Source organism: Canis lupus, chromosome 1, assembly GCF_011100685.1.
Source record: "Canis lupus familiaris isolate Mischka breed German Shepherd chromosome 1, alternate assembly UU_Cfam_GSD_1.0, whole genome shotgun sequence".
In the NCBI taxonomy this organism is placed as follows: Eukaryota; Metazoa; Chordata; class Mammalia; order Carnivora; family Canidae; genus Canis; species Canis lupus.
The window spans coordinates 118,623,235-118,643,391 of NC_049222.1; the positions used below are offsets into that span (position 1 = coordinate 118,623,235).

The window sequence follows — 20,157 nt, forward strand, 5'->3', positions numbered from 1 at the left end:
GAATTGGGGAACCCTGACAGTGAATTGGGGAACCCTGACAGGAACAGAAGAACAGAACCTGTCTATATTGTTAATAAACTATTGTGACTCCTGCCTTGAGAATTGTTAGAAGCAGGGATTTGAACAGTAGAAGGATAGGACCTGTTCATGACTCTTATCAGGCGTTATATCATGAATGAGCATTAACATTAGAAATGGAGAGTGAAGGGCACCTGGGTGGCTCAGTAAATTAAGCCTCTGACTTCAGTTCATGATCTCAGGGTCCTGGGATGAAGCCCACACTGAACTGGGAGTCTGCTTGGGATTCTCTCTCTCCCTCTCCCCCTCCTCCTGTTCATTCTCTCTCTTTCTCTCTGTCATAAATAAAAATAAATAAATAAATAAATAAATAAATAAATAAATAAATCTTTTTAAAAACAAAACAAAAAAAGAAATGAGTGCACTCAGAGGAATAATACACCCATCCAAGTGAGTGGGAATGTGCTTCTGATCAGGCGGCTGCTGCAGTTATGATGAAAAGTGTTCACATTCTTTATGTATGTTGAAAAAAAAAAGTCCAACTAGGTTTCTTATGGGATTGCATGTGGATCGTGAGAGCAATTAACTTGTTGCAGGACAGTGTCTCACTTGCAGATACCTCTGAAAACTGTGACAGAATTATAATCATACAATTGTTTGATAGAAAAATACAAACATTAAAGAGAATCGTGTGTTTGACGTTGTATGTCTCCAATCAGAAATGTGATCTTCCTAGCAATAAATACAAACTCATTAATTTTTCCAATGGCAGATTAAAGTAAATTATCATTAGCATTGCACTTGACCAGTGTGTTTACACACTGTTACCGATTGTCTCATGTTTATTAACTTTAGCCCCTCAATAATCCTGAGTGAGTGTTTTGTGTTCTCATTTTAGAATATGTCTGTGATCGTGCACACGTGGGTGGTTACCCAGCTCTAGCTTCTCAGATGGCCCAAATGAAACCAGTCTCAGCCTCCTGTAGCCCTCACTGTATCATATTACAAGAGGCACCAAGGATAATTCTTAAGTTCTTGGCCTGAGCAACTGGTAAGATGCATTTACCATCAGCTGAAACAAGGAAGCTGTAGATGAAGGAGGTTTGGAGAGAAGCTCAGGATTTTGGTTTTCCATGTGTTCATATTGAGATTCTTGTGAGACATCACAGTGTATATGTCATGTAAGCAATTCACTCTATATGACCAAATTTGAGGAGAGGGGTCTGGACTGGAAATATAAAAGAATGGTTTCTTATGGTTCTATTTCAAGTCATGATTCTGAATGAAACCATTAAGAGAATGAGGAAGGATAGAGAAGGGAGAGAACAAAGGATGAGCCTGGTCAAATGCAATGCTAAATAGTTGTGCCAGTGGGATAAACTAACAACATCATGTTGGGAATTCTAAAAGTGATAGGAAAAACAGAATAAGCAAAGTCATAGAAGTCAAGACTGGATTTAAAAATTTCTTGGGCCCCTGGGTAGCTCAGTTGGTTAATCATCTGCCTTTGGCTCAGGTCATGATCTCAGGGTCCTGGAATGGAGCCCCATGTTGGGCTCCCTGCTCAAACGGGAGTCTCCTTCTCCCTCTCCCTCTGCCTGCCACTCTGCCTGCTGTGTGCTCTCTCTCTCTCTCTCTCAAATTAAATAAATAAATAAATAAATAAATAAATAAATAAATAAATAATCAATCTTTTAACAAAATAAAGACATCTGCAGGTAAAGTGAGGGGGGTGAAAAACCATTTATCATGCCAATGGACATAAAAAAAAAAAAAAGCTGGAGTAGCCATACTTAGACAAATTAGATTTTTTTTAATTTATTTATTCATGATAGAGAGACAGAGAGAGAGAGAGAGGCAGAGACACAGGAGGAGGGAGAAGCAGGCTCCATGCCGGGAACCAAACGTGGGACTTGATCCTGGGACTCCAGGATCACGCCCTGGGCCAAAGGCAAGCACCAAACCGCTGAGCCACCCAGGGATCCCCGAAAAATTAGATTTTACATCAAAGACTGTAACAAAGATAAAGAAGGGCACTATATCATCATAAAGGTGTCTATCCAGTAAGAAGATCTAATAATTGTAAAAATTTATGCCAAATATATAAATCAATTAATAACAAACATAAGGAAACTCATTGGTAACAATAAAATAATAGTAGGGGACTTTAGCACTCCACTTCCAGCAATGGACAGATCATCTAAGCAGAAAATTAAAAAGGAAATTATTAATGATAATGGCTTTGAATGACATACTGGACAAGATGGACATACAGATAAATTCAGAAAATTTCATCCTAAAGCAGCAGAATACACATTCTTTTTGAGTGCACACGGGACATGCTCAGAAGAGATCACATACTGGGTCACAAATCAGGCCTCAACAAATATAAAAAGATTGAGGTCATACCATACATGTTTTCTGACCACAACACTATTTTTTTAAAAGATTTTATTTATTTATTCATAGGGAGAGAGAGAGAGAGGCAGAGTCACAGGCAGAGGGAGAAGCAGGCTCCATGTAGGGAGCCCGACGTGGGACTTGATCCCGGATCTCCAGGATCACGCCCTGGGCCGAAGGCAGGCGCTAAACCGCTGAGCCACCTAGGGATTCCCTTTTTTTTTTTTTTTTAAGATTTTGACCACAACACTATTTTACTTGAAATCAACCATGAGAAAAAAATTTAGAAAGACTATAAATACATAGAAGTTAAAAAACATTCTACTAAAGAATGAATGGGTTAAGCAGGAAGTTGAAGAAATTTTAAAAATACGTGAAAATGAAAACACACAGGTCCAAAACATTTGGGATGCCGCAAAAGCAATCCTAAGAGGGAAGTATATAACAATGCAGGCCTACGTCAAGAAGCAAGAAAAATCTCAAACAACCTAACCTTACACCTAAAGGAGCTAGAGGAAGAACAACAAAGCCAAAAGCCAGCAGAAGGGAAATAATAAACATTAGAGCAGAAACAAATGCTATAGAAATAAACAAAAACCAGTAGATGATTGAAACTAGGAGCAGGTTCTTCAGAAGAATTCATAAAATTCATAAACCCCTACCCAGACTCATCAAAAAGAAAAGAGAAAGGACCCAAGTAAATAAAATCACAAATGTAAAAGGAGAGATCACAACCAACACCACAGAAATATGAAACAATTCTAAGAGAATGGTATGAAAAATTATATGCCAACAAGTGTGGAAGAAAGGGATAATTTCTTAGAAACATATAAACTACCAAAACTGAAACAAGAAGAAATAGAAAATTTGAACAGACAGATAACCAGCAAAGACACTAAATCAGTAATCAAAACTCTCCCAACAAACAAAAGTCCGGGCCCAGATAGCTTCCCAGGGGAATTCTACCAAACATTTAAAGAAGAGCTAATATCTATTCTCCCTCTGCCTGTGTCTCTGCCTCTCTCTCCTTCTGTGTCTCTCATGAATAAATAAATAAATAAATAAATAAATAAATAAATAAATAAATAATCTTAAAAATAAAATAAAATACTAGCAAATTGAATCCAACAGTTCATTAAAAGAATCATTCATCATGATCAAGTGGGACTTATTCCTGGGCTTCAGGGTGGTTCAATATTCACAAATCAATCGTGTGATACACTACATTAATAAAAGGAAGGATAAGAACCATATCATCCTCTCAATAGGTGCACTTAGAGCATTTGACAAAGTACAGCATCCATTCTTGATACAAACCCTCAACAAAGTAGGAATAGAGGGAACATACCTCAAAACCATAAAGGCCATATACAAAAGACCCACAACTAATATAATCCTCAGTGAGGAATATTAGAGCTTTTCTTTGATGGTCAGGAACAATACAGGAATGTCCACTCTCACCATTGTTATTTAACATGGTACTGGAACTCCTAGCCTCAGCAATCAGACAACAAAATGAAACTAAAGGCATTCAGATCAACAAGGAAGAAGTCAAACTTTCACTATTCACGGATGACATGATACTCTATATAGAAAACCTGAAAGAGTCTACCAAAAAATTGCTAGAACTGATTTATGAATTCAGTAAAGTTGCTAGACACAAAATAAATGTATAGAAATCTGTTGCATTCCTATACACAAATGATGAAGCAGCAGAAAGATAAATTAAAGAATCAGTCCCATTTATAATTGCACCAAAAAGCATAAGACACCTAGGACTAAACCTAACTAAAAAGGTAAAAGATCTGTACTTGAAAACCATAAGACAGCTATGAAAGAAACTAAAGATGACACAAAGAAATGGAAAAAATTCCATGCTCATGGATTGAAAGAACAAATACTGTTAAAATGTCTGGACTTTAAAAAAAAATGTCTGTACTCCCCAAAGCAATCTACACATTTAATACAATCCCTATCAAAATACTACCAGCATTTTTCAGAGCTAAAACAAACCATCCTAAAATTTGTATTGAACCACAAAAGACCCCAGATAGTCAAAGCAACCTTGAAAAAGAAAAGCAAAGCTGAAAGCATCACAATTCCAGATTTCAAGTGATATGGCAAAGCTGTAGTCATCAAAATAGTATGATACTGGCACAAAAACAGACATAAATCAGTGGAACAGAATGAATCCACAACTATATGGTCAATTAATCTTTGACAAAGCAAGAAAGAATATCCAATGGAAAAAGATCTCTTCAACAAATGGTGTTGGGAAAACTGGACAGCCACATGCAGAAAAATGACACTGGACTACTTTCTTACACCATACACAAAAATAAATTCAAAATGAATGAAAGATCTAAATGTGAGACAGGAAACCATCAAAACCTTAGAGGAGAACACACGTAGCAACTTCTTTGACATTGGCCGTAGCAACTTTGTACTAGACACATCTCTGGAAGCAAGGAGAACAAAAGGAAAAATGAACTATTGGGACTTCATTGAGATAAAAAGTGTCGGGGGATCCCTGGGTGGCTCAGCGGTTTAGCACCTGCCTTCAGCCCAGGATGTGATCCTGAAGTCCCGGGATCAAGGCCCATGTTGGGCTCCTTGCATGGAGCCTGCTTCTCTCTCTGCCTGTGTATCTGCCTCTCTCTCTCTCTGTGTGTCTCATTAATAAATAAATAAATAAATAAATAAATAAATAAATAAATAAACAAATAAATAAAATATTTTAAAAAGAGAGAGATAAAAAGCTTCTACACAGCAAAGGAAACAATCAACAAAACTATAAGACAACCTACAGAATAGGAAAAACTATTTGCAAATGACATATCTGATAAGGGGCTAGTATCCAATATCTATAAAGAACCTATCAAACTCGATAGCCAAGAAACAAACAATCCAGTCATGAAATGGGCAGAAGACATGAACAGGCTTTTTTCCAAAGAAGACAGGTGACTAACAGACACATGAAAATATGCTCAACATCATTCATCATCAAGGAAATACAGATCAAAGCCTTGGTAAAATACCACCTCACACATGTCAGAATGGCAAAAATTAACAACACAGGAAACAACAGATATTGGTGAAGATGTGGAAAAAAGGGAACCATCTTACACTGTTGGTGGGTATGCAAACTGGTGCAGCCACTCTGGAAAAAAAAGTATGGAGGATCCTCAAAAGTTAAAAATAGAGCTACTCTATGATCCAGCAATTGAACTACTAGGTATTTACCCAAAGGATATAAAAATACTGATTTGAAGGGATACATGCACTCTGATGTTTATAGCAGCATTATCAACAATAGCCAGATTATGGAAAGAGCCCCAAATGTCCATCAACTGATGAATGGATAAAGATGTGGTATATATATATCCAATAAAATATTACTCAGCCATTGGGACACCTGGTTGGCTCAGAGGTTGAGCATCTGCCTTCGGCTTCAGCTCCTTGCATGGAGCCTGTTTCTCCCTCTGCCTATGTCTCTGCCTCTCTCTGTGTGTCTCTCATGAATAAATAAATAAGATCTTCTTTTTTTTTTTAATGTTTGACACATTTGTCTTTTTTTTTTAATTTTTTTTAATTTATTTATGATAGTCACACACAGAGAGAGAGAGAGAGAGGCAGAGACACAGGCAGAGGGAGAAGCAGGCTCCATACACCGGGAGCCTGACATGGGATTCGATCCCGGGTCTCCAGGATCGCACCCTGGGCCAAAGGCAGGCGCTAAACCACTGCGCCACCCAGGGATCCCACATTTGTCTTTTTTTAAGATTTATTTATTTATTTATGATAGAGAGAGAGAGAGAGAGGCAGAGACACAGGCAGAGAGAGAAGCAGGCTCCCTGCCAGGAGCCTGACATGGGACTCAATCCCAGGACTCCAGGATCGCACCCTGGGCCAAAGGCAGGCACTAAACCGCTGAGCCACCCAGGGATCCCCTAAATAAGATATTTTTTAAAAATATTACTCAGCCATCAAAAAGAACAATATCTTGCCATTTGCAATGATGTGGATGGGGCTAAAATGTCCTATGCTGAGCTAACATGTCCTATGCTAAGCTAAATAAGTCAGAGAAAGACAAATACCATAGGATTTCTCTCATACGTGGAATTTAAGAAACAATAGACGAATGTAGGGGAAGGGGGAAAAAAGGGAAGCAAACCATAAGACATTCTTTTTTTTTTTTTTTAGGTTTTATTTATTTATTCATAGAGATGCAGAGAGAGAGGCAGAGACACAGGCAGAGGGAGAAGCAGGCTCCATGCAGAGAGCCTGATGTGGGACTCAATCCAGAGTCTCCAGATCACGCCCTGGGCTGCAGGCGGCGCTAAACCGCTGCGCCACCGGGGCTGCCCACCATAAGACATTCTTAATGACAGAACAAATTGCAGGTTGGAGGAAAGTGGGTGGGTGGTAGGCTAAATGGGTGATGGGCATTAAGTAGGGCACTTGTTGTAATGATCAGTGGGTGTTATATGTAAGTGATGAATCATTAAATTCTACACCTGAAACCAATTTTACCATATGTGTTAGCTAACTAGAATTTAAATAAAAACTTGAAATAAAAAAATAAGACCAAAATCATACTAAGTTTCTTTCCCCACCACAGTGGATAAAACATGAAATCAGTTAACAGGAGGAAAGCTGGAAAATACACAAATATACGGAGGTTAAACAACATGTTCCTGAACAACCAACAAGTCGAAAAATCAAATAGGAAATCAAGAAATATCTTGAAACAAGTAAAAATAGAAGCAAAACGTTTCAAAACTTATGAGATCCTACAAAAGCAGTTCTAAGAAAGAATTTTATAGCAATTAATGTCATGTTAAAAAATAAGAAAGATTCCAAATGCACAAACTCACTTCACAACTCAAGGAGCTAGAAGAGGAAGAACAAAATAAATCCAAAGTTAGCAGAAGGAAGGAAATAACAAAGATCAAAGCAGAAATAAGTGAAATGCAGACCAGGAAATCAATAGAAAAGATTAATGAAGGGCAGCCCGGGTGGCCCAGCGGTTTAGCACCGTCTTCCGACCCGGGGCCTGATCCTGGAGACCCGGGACTGAGTCCCACATCAGGCTCCCTGCATGGAGCCTGCTTCTCCCTCTGCCTGTGTCTCTGCCTCTCTCTCTCTCTCTCTCATAAATAAATAAAAAGTTTTTAAAAAAAAAAGATCAATGATACTAAACACTGGATCTTTAAAGAATAAAATTGACAAACCTCTAGCTAAACTAATTCAGAAAAAGAGAACTTAAAATCGGAATGAAAGAGGATATATTACAACTGATACCACAGGAATACAAAAGATCAAGACAAGTTCTATGAAAAACCACACACTAACAAACTGGAGAACCCAGATGAAAAGGATAAACTCCTAGAAACATGCAATCTACCAGGACTGAATTATGAAGAAATAGAACATGTGAACAGATCAAAAACAAGTAAGGAAGTTGAATCAGTAATTTTAAAAAATTCCCCAGGACCAGATGGTTTTACTGATGAATTCTAACAAACATTTAAAGAATAATTAACTCCAATCCTTCTAAAACTCTTCAAAAAAATTGAAGAGGAAGCAGCATTCTCAATTTAATTTTATAAAGCCAGCATTATCTTGTTAACAAAACCAGATGAGGAAACTACTCAATTCAATAAAACTGCAGGACAGAAAGTGAACACACAGAAAACAAATGTGCTTCTATACACTAACAATAAAACAGCTGAAAAATAAATAATAAAGAAAACAGTCCCATTTACAATAACATCAAAAACAATGAAAAACTTAGAAATAAATTTAACCCAGGAGGTGAAAGATCTGTATGCTGAAAACTACAAAACTTTGATGAAAGAAATTGAAGAAAACATGAACAAATTGAAAGCCCATGTTCATAGACTGGAAGAATTAATACTGTTAAAATATCCATATTACCCAAAACCATCTATAGATTCAACGCAATCTCTATCAAAATTCCAGTGGCATTTTCACAAAAATAGAAAAAATAATTCTAAAATGTGAAGCCACAAAAGACCCAAAGAGCCATAGCAATCCTGAGAATGAAGAATAAAGCCAGGGGCATCATGCATTTCCATCTCAAACTATGCTAAAAACGACAGTAATCAAAATGGTATGGCATTGGCATGAAAACAGACACACAGACAACAGAACAGAATTGAAAGCCCAGAGCAGTGCCTGGTGGGTGGCTCTTTCAGTTAAGCATCTGCCTTCAGCTCAGGTCATGATTTCAGGGTTCTGGTGATCGAGTCCACACTGGGCTCCCTGCTCAGAGGGGAGTCTGCTTCTCCCTCTCCCTTTGCCCCTCCCCACTGCTCATGTGCTCTGTCTCTCTCTCTCTCATAAATACATACATACATACATACATACATACATACATACATACATACATCTTGAAAAAATAAAGCTCAGGAATAAATCCTCATATATATGATCAACTAATATTTGACAAGGGAGCCAAGAATATACAATGGGGAAAGATAGTCTCTTCAATAAGTGATGCTGGGGCAGCCCTGGAGGCTCAGCGGTTTAGTGCCGCCTTCAGCCCAGGGCATGATCCTGGAGACCCGGGATCGAGTCCCACGTGGGGCTCCCTGCACGGAGTCTGCATCTCCCTCTGCCTGTGTCTCTGCCTCTCTCTCTCTCTCATGAATAAATAAAAAATAAAAAAATAAAATAAAACAAATGGTGCTGAAAAAAGTGGATATCCACAATGCAAAAGAATGAAATTGGACCCCTATCTCACACCATTCACAAAAACTAACTTGACATGAACTGTTGAATTATTATACTGTGCACCTGAAACTAACATAACACTGTATGTTAATTATACTTGAATTAAAAATTAATTAATTTGGGGATCCCTGGGTGGCGCAGCGGTTTGGCGCCTGCCTTTGGCCCAGGGCGCGATCCTGGAGACCCGGGATCGGGTCCCACATCGGGCTCCTGGTGCATGGAGCCTGCTTCTCTCTCTGCCTGTGTCTCTGCCTCTCTCTCTCTCTGTCTGTGACTTAAATAAATAAATAATGAATAAAATATTAAAAAAAAAAATTAATTAATTTGTGTAACATGGATTAAGGACTAAACATAATACCTGAAAGCTTGAAATTCCTAGAAGAAAATAGAGGAAAACTTCCTTACGTAGTAATTTCCTGGATATGACACTGAAAAAACAGAAACAAAAGCAAAAATTAACAGTGGGACTACATCCAACTTAAAAGCTTCTGCATAGCAAAACAAGTTAACAGAATGAAAAGGCAACTTATGGAATGAAAGAAAATACTTGTAAATCATCTATCTGATAAAGGGCTAATATCCAAAAACTATAAAAATAACTCATACAGCTCAATATTTTAAAAACCTATTTTTTTTAAAAAAAAAGAACAGAGAAAATGAATAGGTGCTTTTCCAAAGAAGACATACAGATGGCTGACAAGTACATGAAAAGGTACTTGAATCGCTGATCATGTACACACACACACACACACACACGCGCACAAACTGAATATTTTTCAGATATGAGAAAGAGGAGAAGCCTGTCATTTGTGACAACCTGGATGAAACTTGAGGGCATTATGCTAAGTGACATGTTAGACTGAGACATACTATATACATTCATTTATATGTGGAATCTGAAAAAGCCAAACTCAGAGAAACAGAATGGTTCTGGAGGTTGAGAAAATGGGAGATATTGGTCAAAGGGTACAAATTCCAATTATAAAATTAACAACTTCTAGGAATTTAATAGCATGGTGATTATAGCTAATAATACTATATCACATACTTGAAAAATGCTGTGATGTCTTAAATGTTCTCACCACACAAAAGCAATGGTAATTGCATAATTGGACAGAGGTGTTAAATGGTATGGTGGTGATCATTTTGTGATATGTAAATGTGTCAGATCAACACAGTATACACCTTAAACTTACATAATGTTATATGTCAATTATATCTCAATAAATTGAGGGGAGAGAAGAGGGGAATCATAAAAGCTGCCAGAGAAAAATGAGACATTATATACAGGAATATTGTCATAGAATGACAGCTTAATTCTCATCATAAATTGTGGTGTACAGAAAACATTTTCTAATATTGGCATTTAGCGCTATAAATTTGCCCATAAGTGCTAGCAGCATCCCACAAATCTTGGTGACGGTTCTTTTTTTATTCATTCATTTAAGAGAGAGAGAACAAGAGCAGGGGGACAGTCTGAAGGAGAAGGAGGAGCAGACTCTCCACTGATCAGGGAAGCCTGATGCAGGGCTCAATCCGAGGACCCTGGGATCAACTGACTGAGCCACCCAGGCACCTGATGAGTGTTCTTTGATTTTTATTCAGAACAAAATATTTCCTAATTTCTCATTTGATTTCCTTTTTCACTTTTGGATTGTCGAGGAGCATATGATTTAATTTCCCAATATTTGAACACTTGTCAAATATCTTTTGATTATTGACTTCTAATTTAAATCCATTGATTCAGAGAGTATAATTTGAATTATTTGAGTGATGCTAAGTATATTATTGGATAATGTGTCAAGTTTAGTGTTGCCTTAATCTTCTATATCCTATCGATTTTTCTGTCTGCTTGTTTTAGCAATAATGGAGAGAGAAATGATGCAGTCTCTATAATTTCAGATTTGTCTACTTGTCCTTTCATTTCTATTGCTTTTGCTTCATATAATTTGAAGCTCTGCTATTAGGTGCAAAAATGTTTAGGGTTGGTATATTTTCTTGTTGAATTGACCCTTTTATCATTATGAAATAATCTTTTTTTTTTTTTTTTTTTTTGAAATAATCTTTCTTATTCCTTGTCTTTGCTTTGATACGTACTCTATCTGGTGCAAATGTAGGAACACTGGTTTTCTTTTTCTTGGTGTCATATCTTTTTCCACCTTTTTGTTTTTAACCTATATTTGTCTTTATATTTAAAGTGGGTTTCCACGGGACACCTGGGTGGCTCAGTGGTTGAGCATCTGCCTTTGGCTCAGGGCATGATCCTGGGGTACCGAATCAACTCCCACATCGAGCTCCTTGTGGGGAGCCTGCTTCTCCCTCTGCCTATGTCTCTGCTCTCTCTCTCTCTCTCTCTGTCTCACCCAGGCACCTGATGAGTGCTCTGTGTGTCAGGCTCCATGCTCTCTCCATGCTCTCTCTCCCTCTCCCTCCATGCTCTCTCCATGCTCTCTCTCCCTCTCCCTCCACCCCTCTCCACTGCTTGCATGTGCACATGCTCTCACCTTCTCTCAAAAAATAAAAACAAAGTGGTTTTATTTATAGTATATATCTTTAACTTATCACAATCAACATACAAGTGATATTATATCCCTTCATATATAATATTTTAAAATACCACAAGAACAGTAGGCATCCATTTCTTTTCCCCTGGCATTTGCCCATTGTGTAATACATTTTATTTCTATACGTGTTATCAATCCCAATATATATTATTATTCTATTCTTTTAACAAGTCAATTCTATTCCAAATGGAATTTTAATGTTTTTATACAAGTTTTTTATAAGAAAAACTTATAAAAGTATTATATTCTCTGTATGTATATAAAATATATAATAATGTATTATATATTATAAATATATATAAATATACATATCCTTTGGAAAGTCTGTACTCTGAGTTTATGAAAATATTCTAAAATTTTTTCTAAGACTTTTTATGGGATTTTTCGGTCTCATTCTTTAAATATGTAAGTCTTTATCCTGTTGAAAATTCCCGTTCAATAGTCTCTTCATTTATTTAAATTCTGTGTATATTTGTCCTTTAGGAGGAATTTAGAGTTGCTTCAATATTCAGTAATTCAACAGATATTTAGTGAAAGCCAATTCTGTGCCTTGAAAATTAGTACCGGGTTTGGAGATTTAAATTTGGAAGTTGTGGATATCACTAAGAAAGTGAGTGTATGTAGAAAAGAGATGCAAAGAAAATGATCCTTGGTAAAAGACACAAATAACCAGAAAAGAAGCTGAGAAAGATCCTCCAATAAGGTAGAGAAAAAACAACAGACTATGATATCAGGAAAGTCAAAAGAGGGCAGCCCCGGTGTAGCGCCGCCTGCAGCCGAGGGTGTGATCCTGGAGACCGGGGATCGAGTCCCACATCAGGCTCCCTGCATGGAGCCTGCTTCTCTCTCTGCCTGTGTCTCTGCCTCTCTCTCTCTCTCTCTCTCTGTGTGTGTTTCTCATAAATAAATAAATAAATAAATAAATAAATAAATAAATAAATCTTTAAAAAAAGAAAAAAGGAAAGTCGTGGGGGAGGGTGGTGGGAGGAGAGAGATGTCATGTCAAGTAGATAATTAACTGTTGAAACTATGGCAATGGAATCGTTAGTCCACATTAATCCACAAGAAAAAGGCTTGGCAGGCCCATCTTCTTTTCTTAAATATTTGCTCATTTTGTTCAATGCCATTTTTTAAAAATCCATTCTTAAAAACCATTTTTTAAATAAAAAATAAAATTTAAAAATCCATTCTTTCTCCATAATTCAGTAAGTCATCACTATAATATCTTAAACTATCTTTGAGTCTATTTATATGTTCTCCATCACACTGACCATCTCTATACTAAAACTAGACAATTAGTCATAAATATATACCCACGTTATAATACCTAGTGAGAAAGATCCTGCTCATAATTCTTATTTTTCTAAATTTTCTTGCTTGATTTCAATTCAAGAATGTATTCTTTTGGATAAACTTTAAATCAATCCTCTCATCTTGCAGAACAAAGATTTTTTTTTTCTTTTAAGATTTTATTTATTCATGAGAGAGAGAGAGAGAGAGGCAGAGACACAGGCATGCAGGGAACCCGACGTGGGACTCCATCCCAGGTCTCCAGATCAGGCCCTGGGCTGCAGGTGGCGCTAAACCGCTGAGCCACCGGGGCTGCCCAGAACAAAGATTAATTTAGATGGATTTGGGAATAGTTGATATTTCTAGTGTCAATTTATCTCATATAAGGATATGATTTAGCCTTTTATCAATTCAAATTTTATTTTGTATTTCTCAATAAAATTTTAGATCTTTAGTATGACCTGAGCAAACACTTAATATTAAGTCTAGCGGACTTGGTAGGTATAAATATTAAGTCTAGCGGACTTGGTAGGTATAAAATCCAGGTGTAAAATGAGCAGACAGGTGAATTAAAATGTTTAAGTTCAACTATTAGGCCAGAGAATAAGAGCTAGAACTCAAGCCTCTAGCCTGTTAGCATGTCCCAAGTTCAACACTCTGAATATGACCTTATTATGGCCCAGGAAACTAAAGTGATGTCACCTGGAGCACCTGGGTGACTCAGTGGTTGAGCATCTGCCTTTGGCTCAGGGCGTTATCCTGGGGTCCTGGGATCGAGTCCCGCATCAGGCTACCTCCAGGGAGCCTGCTTCTCCCTCTGCATATTCCTAAATATTCCTAAAATAGGAATAGGAATTTTGCCTGTATCTCTGCCTCTCTCTGTGTGTAGAATGAATAAATAAATAAAATCTTAAAAAAAATAAGAGATGTCACCTGCTATGCTACTTTTTTTGTGAGCCATACTCACTGAAGCCCAACACTGCTCTAGTCTCTAGGAAATATATAAAGGTAACACCTAGTTCTTGCCTTGTAGCTTCCTAAGTAGCCTACTAAATACATATAATTGCCAATTTGATGCTCTTGGAAGTAGGCTCATGAACTTGGAAAAGGGTTCATGAACTTGCCACAGGTTCCACATCCTACAAAGATTTAAGAGCTGGGCTCCCCATGGCAGCAGCATTCCCTCTGGGTTAGTTTCTTCCATCCACTCCCCTTCTCCCTTTCTCCTGAGCCAAGATTGTGTGGTGGTCCTGGTTCTACTAGCAGAACCCAAGAACAGCAGTGGAACAGGGTGTTCCTGCAGAAAGGTTGGCCTCCTCAGAAGACATCCTCCTAAGAAGCAGAAAAGGGTGGATGCCACTGGGAGATGAGGAGGACTTGTGATAAGCCCATTCAGGTTATCGCTTGAGTCCACCCTTCAACAACCAGGGTAACATGTAAGGGGCTAGAGGCTCTACAACGTGACAAATGCCAGAGTCAGCAATATGGCACGTGGACAACATTTCTAACCTTCCTGGGGTTACATAGATGTTATTTAATTCATTTGTCACACACAGTCCTCCTTTTTTTTTTTTTTTTTTTTTTTTTTACAGATGAAAGAATAGCCTGAGAAAGATGAAACCACTCTTGCCTGCTCCTGATTCGGCCTGACTCCCATCCCCATGTTCTCAATAACCACACAGGTCACCTCCCCTCGCCACGTCCCAGGACCTCCTGCCAAGCCTCACATGCTCTCTGCTCAGCACACAGACACACGACACACAGAGCTACACTGCAGTTATTTTATTACAGCCAGCCTGCTAAAGATGAATTAGGCAAAGATAGGTGTCTGGATTCCAGCTTCAGGTATGAAGAAAGGAGCGGGAGGATGGAGCTCAGATCGGGCATTGGTGGCAAAGATTCATCTCCCCAAAGGGGCTATGTGGAAGGTCTCCTTCAATGAGTCCACTGCTTCATAGATGCATTTCTTGCTGGTGGTGATGGTAGTCTGGGAGAGAGGAAGATGAGGAGCACATGGCAGAGCTGTCCATCCTCCCCGGGCCCCGCCACTCCTCATCCTCAGTGATTCAGCTCCAGCTCCAGCCAGGACCTCCAGCCCACAGACTGACTGCTGGAGAGGGAGCTGAAATCAGAACAGGATAAAGGATGAAGATGACTCCCAGGTCACCCACACACAGGTGTCAGGAGGGAGTCTGAACAACAAGCCAGGAAAGCAGAGATCAGAAGATTCTGAAGGGTGTGATGGAGGCTGGGCCTGTGCGAGGAGCAAGGTGGCTGAGTCTGGGTCCACGTGATGTCTCCTGCACCTGAGACCCACCTGTCAGGTGTATGGCACATATGGAATATGGATGTGTGTGTGTTGTAAACAATCTCATGTGCCTGTGGCACATTAATGCAAGAAATTCCACTTCTTCATAACCTCTCATCTTGCAGAATCAGCCCTTATGGGAAAATAGAGTAAGAGACAGATTAATCAAAATCTACATAACTAGGGCGCCCTGGTGGCTCAGTCGGTTAAGCAGCTGCCTTTGGCTGGGATCATGATCCCAGGGTCCTGGCATAGAGCCCTACATCAGACCTCTGCTCAGCAGGGAGCCTGCTTCTCCCTCTCCTCTCCATTTGTACACACACTCTCTCTCTCAAATAAATAAATCAAATCTTTAAAATATATATATACATAGGGCAGCCCGGGTGGCTCAGCGGCTTAGCGCCACCTTCAGCCCAGGGCCTGATCCTGGAGACCCAGGATCAAGTCTCATGTCGGGCTCCTTGCATGGAGCCTGCTTCTCCCTCTGCCTGTGTCTCTGCCTCTCTCTCCCTCTCTGTGCTTCTCATTAATAAATAAATACAATTAATATATATATACATAACTGTGCAACAAGAACAATAACAGAAAAAGAGAGTTCATCAGGAAATAATACACTGATCAGCCCTGGGGAGCAGATGTGTGTAGCAAGAGGCTGCCTTAGGAGCTCCAGGCCCCAAAATAACAGAGTACAACTTCTGGCTTTAAGCACTGAGATGATAGAGATGGGAAGTAAGACTCGGAGCCAGAGAACAGCCATCAAAGGGGGTAAAACAGGCCAAAACCCAGAAGCCTTACGAGTCCAAGGAGACCCTTCCCGAGAAGGCGGTCTAAGGGCAGGTGATCAGTTTCAATATTCCTAAAATAGAACCGACACGACCCCTCCATGCGCAGCAGCTGAATTAAGGACTTTTTCTTTCCTCCCAAAGGTTAAAATTCTACTCCTGCAAGGCGGGCTCCCCTAACCTAGAAAAAAATTCGCAAGGGTCAACACACTTTCTATGTTGCACTGATGTCCATCTAGCTGTGTATAAATTGGCACAAAAGGGACCTGTGTGGTAGAAGGATGGGTTGGATGTGCGTGTGGCAGGTGGCTGCGTAATATATGCCGTAGGGTGGAGGAAAGGCTTGTGTGCTTGATTGTCTGTAGCTCTTACTGTCGTGTAGCCCCCGACTGCTGTGTCTATTCCATGTGCCATCTGTCAACAGGCTGCATGTGTGTCCTCAGGGTGGGGGTGGGGGAAGGATAGTAAGTTACCATGACAATCAAATCCAATATCTTGGCATCGAGTCCCTTCTCATTGTAGCAGTCCTGGATTTTTCCCATGGCTGCTTTTTCTGCTTCAGTAGCATTGGCTAGTCTAAGGGCCGTGTTCAGCGGAAGCTCCTTTCCAATGGCCAAAGTACCAAAGACCGAATAGAAAAGAGGGCAGGCTTTCGCTGGAGACAGAAAACACCTTAACAATCACCAGGGTAGGAGACTCCTGCTTCCCCACCACCTGAAAGTAATTCACGTATCCAGGCTCTTCTGACTCACCTTCCACAGGAACCCCCCACTCTGGGTTGCTTACATCCCAGACAGAAAACATTTTCTATGAGCACTCTCAGCAGAAGGGAAGGGAGAGGGGCCCCTGGCTGCTGCCTCCAGGCATAGCAGCCTGCCCGCTTCCGACCTTCAGCTAAGCCCCACCACCCCCAACAAACCATCCCCTACTGTGTGCACAACTAATGATCCCTCCATCTCCAAACCTCTGCCTCCATTCAGTCACTGAAAACCTCTCACCCATTTCGATGCCCAGGTCTTGGGTCACCAGCAAGGTCAGCACGAGGAGTGTCCCCTTCATAGTGTCAACTGCCAGAATGCTCCGCTCAGGGCAGAATTTCTGCTGTTTTATGAACTACTAGCTCCCTGAGCCCAGCCCACATCCCTCCTAGAACTCCAAAGGCCTGTGGGCAGGGACCTGGCACATGTCGCTACCTCAGTCCTTGGGCTAAAAGCCTCTTGGAGAGGATATGGTTTTTCCTTTGCCAAAGACCAAGAGGAGCTGACATGTCTAAGTGTTTCCATCCTGAACCAACTGCTCTGTCGTCCCAGCCCCAACTGTGACCCTTGTTTCCTGCTACTCCTTCCCCCAACCCATCCTGGCTCCAAATGCAGCACTCTCCCAGAATGTGCAGATGAAAATCACAGGAGGGTTCAAGCCTAAGTTTAAGTCCTGGAGTTAAGTATGGGGTGCTGGGCCCACCTAGAGCCTCTTGAGCACCTTAACTCTGCAGTCTCTAGATCAAGCCCCGAGGATGGGTGGACACCATCCTTGGGCTCTGAAGCACTCCCTACTAGGGAAGTCTCAGAACTCCTGGCCAGGAGGGCTTCCTCCAGGGCTGACTCCAATTTAGGATCATGTTACCTGCTTCCCTCTCACTCTTAAAAGAGTCCTGCGCCTCTTCTTAACTCCCAGTGGGTCCAGCCTTGGCCCTGTCTCGCCCTCTTCCATCAGTGAACCTGGTCCCAACAGGAGCTTGGGCTTAATAGCCCATCCAGAAACATCAGTGAGGAGTTGTGGAGCTCTACAGTTTGTCTCCCGTGTCCACTGTGAGCTGGAGCTCTGTAGACCAGTGTGCTAGGTCAACCAGAGATGGCAACCGTCTGCTTAAACCCTCTCGAATTAAACTCAACCTTCTACTCTAGGAGAGTAGTTTACTGGCACAAACAAGATGAGATAGTCCATGAAAATTCTAGAAGGAAGCTCCCAGTGGCCAAATCTGGAAGAGTATAAGCAGCAAAAGAAATAATATAGTATTGGAGGATAATCCAAAGTAAAAAATTCTGTAAGTCCATACTGATATAAATAAATAATTTACTAAATAAACAAATGAAGAGAGAAGAGACATATTCCTCACAGGAACATTCCAAATAATGCACTTTCCCTTCAAGAGGTGGAGCTTATTGCCCTGCCCTCCTGGGGAGTGGCTGCACTTAGCAACTCATTTCCAAAGAGTAGGGAAAGGGGAAAACCATGCAGAAACCTAGCAAACCCAACATTATTCAAATGATCAAGGCTAATATAACCAGTGGTAAGACCTATTGATGTCACGTATGCCACAATGTGATGTGACACCTCTTTAGTGTCTCCCCCCAAAACCAAGGTCTGAACCCCAGTCTAATTTAGAAGAAAAACAGCAGGCAAAATCAGCTTGATGGACATTCTATAGTACCTGGCCAGTCTTCAAGACAATCAAGGCCATGACAAACACGGAAAGACTGACAACTTCAGAAGAAACCTCACAATCAATGCAGTGTGTTTAGGATGTGAATTAGCTTCTAGAACACACAGAGGGCATTAAAGGACAAACGGTGAAATCCAAATAAAGATTGGAGTTGAGTTAGTAGTAGTGTGCCAGTGTCAATATCTTGGTTTTGACAAATCTTTTCAACTTTTCTGTGAGTCTAGAATTACCCCAGATAAAAAATATTTTAAAAAAGCCACATTGCATACACTGCAAGGCCTTGTCCAGAAAGTTCCCCTTGACCTCAGCAAATATCCCCACATTCGGAGATACCTCAGATAGTTTTATGGCACCCAGTGGGGCTGGATGGACATCAGCGTGCTGTGCTACTCCAGCCCTCCAAACTCTGGCTTCCTCCTCTCACATCATCTCACAGAGCTGAGGAGGACTTGAAGGAAGTCCCAGTGAAGGACGGCAGACATACAACCCTTGCCCGTCCCACACACTGAAATTCCGTTCCAGTAGAGAAAGAGCAAGTGTCCAATCTGGGGCATATGGTGCTCATCTTCCCGGGCTGATAGGTGCCTCGGAACCTCTGAAGGACATCTGCCATAACCAGAGCCTCTCATGAGATGACCTTCATAGGTACGGCCTCTGGGCATCATGACTGGAGTCGCTCCATGATAACCGCCTGACAGCTAGAGCTCAGGACTGGGTGCCTCTTAGCCAAGAGCAGTTACCGGATGTGAATCCTGTTTGTCATAGGGCTCCAACTGGGGTGATACAACTTCTGTCTTACCTTCAGCTCTGGGTTTCAGCAAACCCTATCCTGTCACAGATGATTCAGAGAAAAGGCCAGACAGGAGCCTCCAGCGAGTAAGCGTAAGTAAAAATGTTCTTGGTTACCACCTCCTCAGGAATGGGATAGTCCTTTTGTTCATCTAACAAACCTTTGTGAGGCACCTGCTATGTGTCCTTGTCCGGGGGAGGTGGCAGTGCACCCAGCAGAGCCCTTGCCCTCTGGGAGTTCAGTATGCATCTGAGAGGGAGTGGAAGACCCCCAGTGAATGACAAGGAGAGCTATGGAGGGCCATGAAGTGGGGGAGAACTGTGAGTGCTGTGGGGGAAGGGGGGGCTCTGACCTAAGGGGTCAAGCAGGTGGGACAGTCTTTCTGATAAGGTGACATTTGAAGAGACCTGAGCAATTAGGTCATGAATCGTGTACTTGGAGGAAGAACATTCCAGGCAGCGGGGACAGCTCATGCAAAGGCCCTGCTGCACACACACAACTGGAACACAAAGCCCTTGACCCCTGGCCCAGTCAAGAAGTGGAAAGGAGACCAGTGAGGGAGGAGAGAATGGGAAGAATTCGGAGGCAGCAGGCTTTTGGTAGGGCCCTGGCTGCACGAAGCACGAGGGCTTGTGGGCCACAGAAACGGCTTGGCCTTTCCTCAGACTCCATCTGTGGAGAGGGAATTGCGTGAACGGTACAGAGAAACTCAAAAAAAGACACTGGTTGGGGAAAAATGACCTTTCTGAGCCAGACTGAGGTGCTGTCCAAGTGACCAGGTGCCAGGACTTGGTCAACAGATA

General features: G+C 40.9%; 2 protein-coding genes across 2 annotated transcripts in view; one reads left to right on the plus strand and one right to left on the minus strand.

Annotated features, from left to right (window-relative positions):
- LOC119875931 overlaps nt 1–20,157 on the plus strand; it is a 68,303-nt gene that overhangs the window by 47,278 nt on the left and 868 nt on the right. The window contains exon 3 of the mRNA XM_038525565.1: nt 19,330–19,446. Coding sequence (XP_038381493.1) covers nt 19,330–19,446 — 117 coding nt within the window. The remainder of the gene's footprint in view (nt 1–19,329; nt 19,447–20,157) is intronic.
- LOC102153923 (major allergen I polypeptide chain 2-like) lies at nt 14,799–17,281 on the minus strand. The gene is made up of 3 exons (XM_038529410.1): nt 17,120–17,281; nt 16,595–16,776; nt 14,799–15,018 (listed from the first exon to the last, which is right to left on the minus strand). Exons 1-3 carry the CDS (start codon nt 17,178–17,180, stop codon nt 14,932–14,934), a joined length of 330 nt encoding a protein of 109 aa, XP_038385338.1. The 5' UTR covers nt 17,181–17,281; the 3' UTR covers nt 14,799–14,931.

Bases quoted from the DNA above. Each gene is read 5' to 3' on its own strand.
- LOC102153923 (XM_038529410.1), bottom strand. From the start codon at position 17,180: ATGAAGGGGACACTCCTCGTGCTGACCTTGCTGGTGACCCAAGACCTG. The intron at 16,777-17,119 runs GTGAGAGGTTTT...TTCTGTCTCCAG, and splicing joins AGACCTGGGCATCGAAATGG to CGAAAGCCTGCCCTCTTTTC. The intron at 15,019-16,594 runs GTAACTTACTAT...CCTCTCTCCCAG, and splicing joins TATTGGATTTGATTGTCATG to ACTACCATCACCACCAGCAA.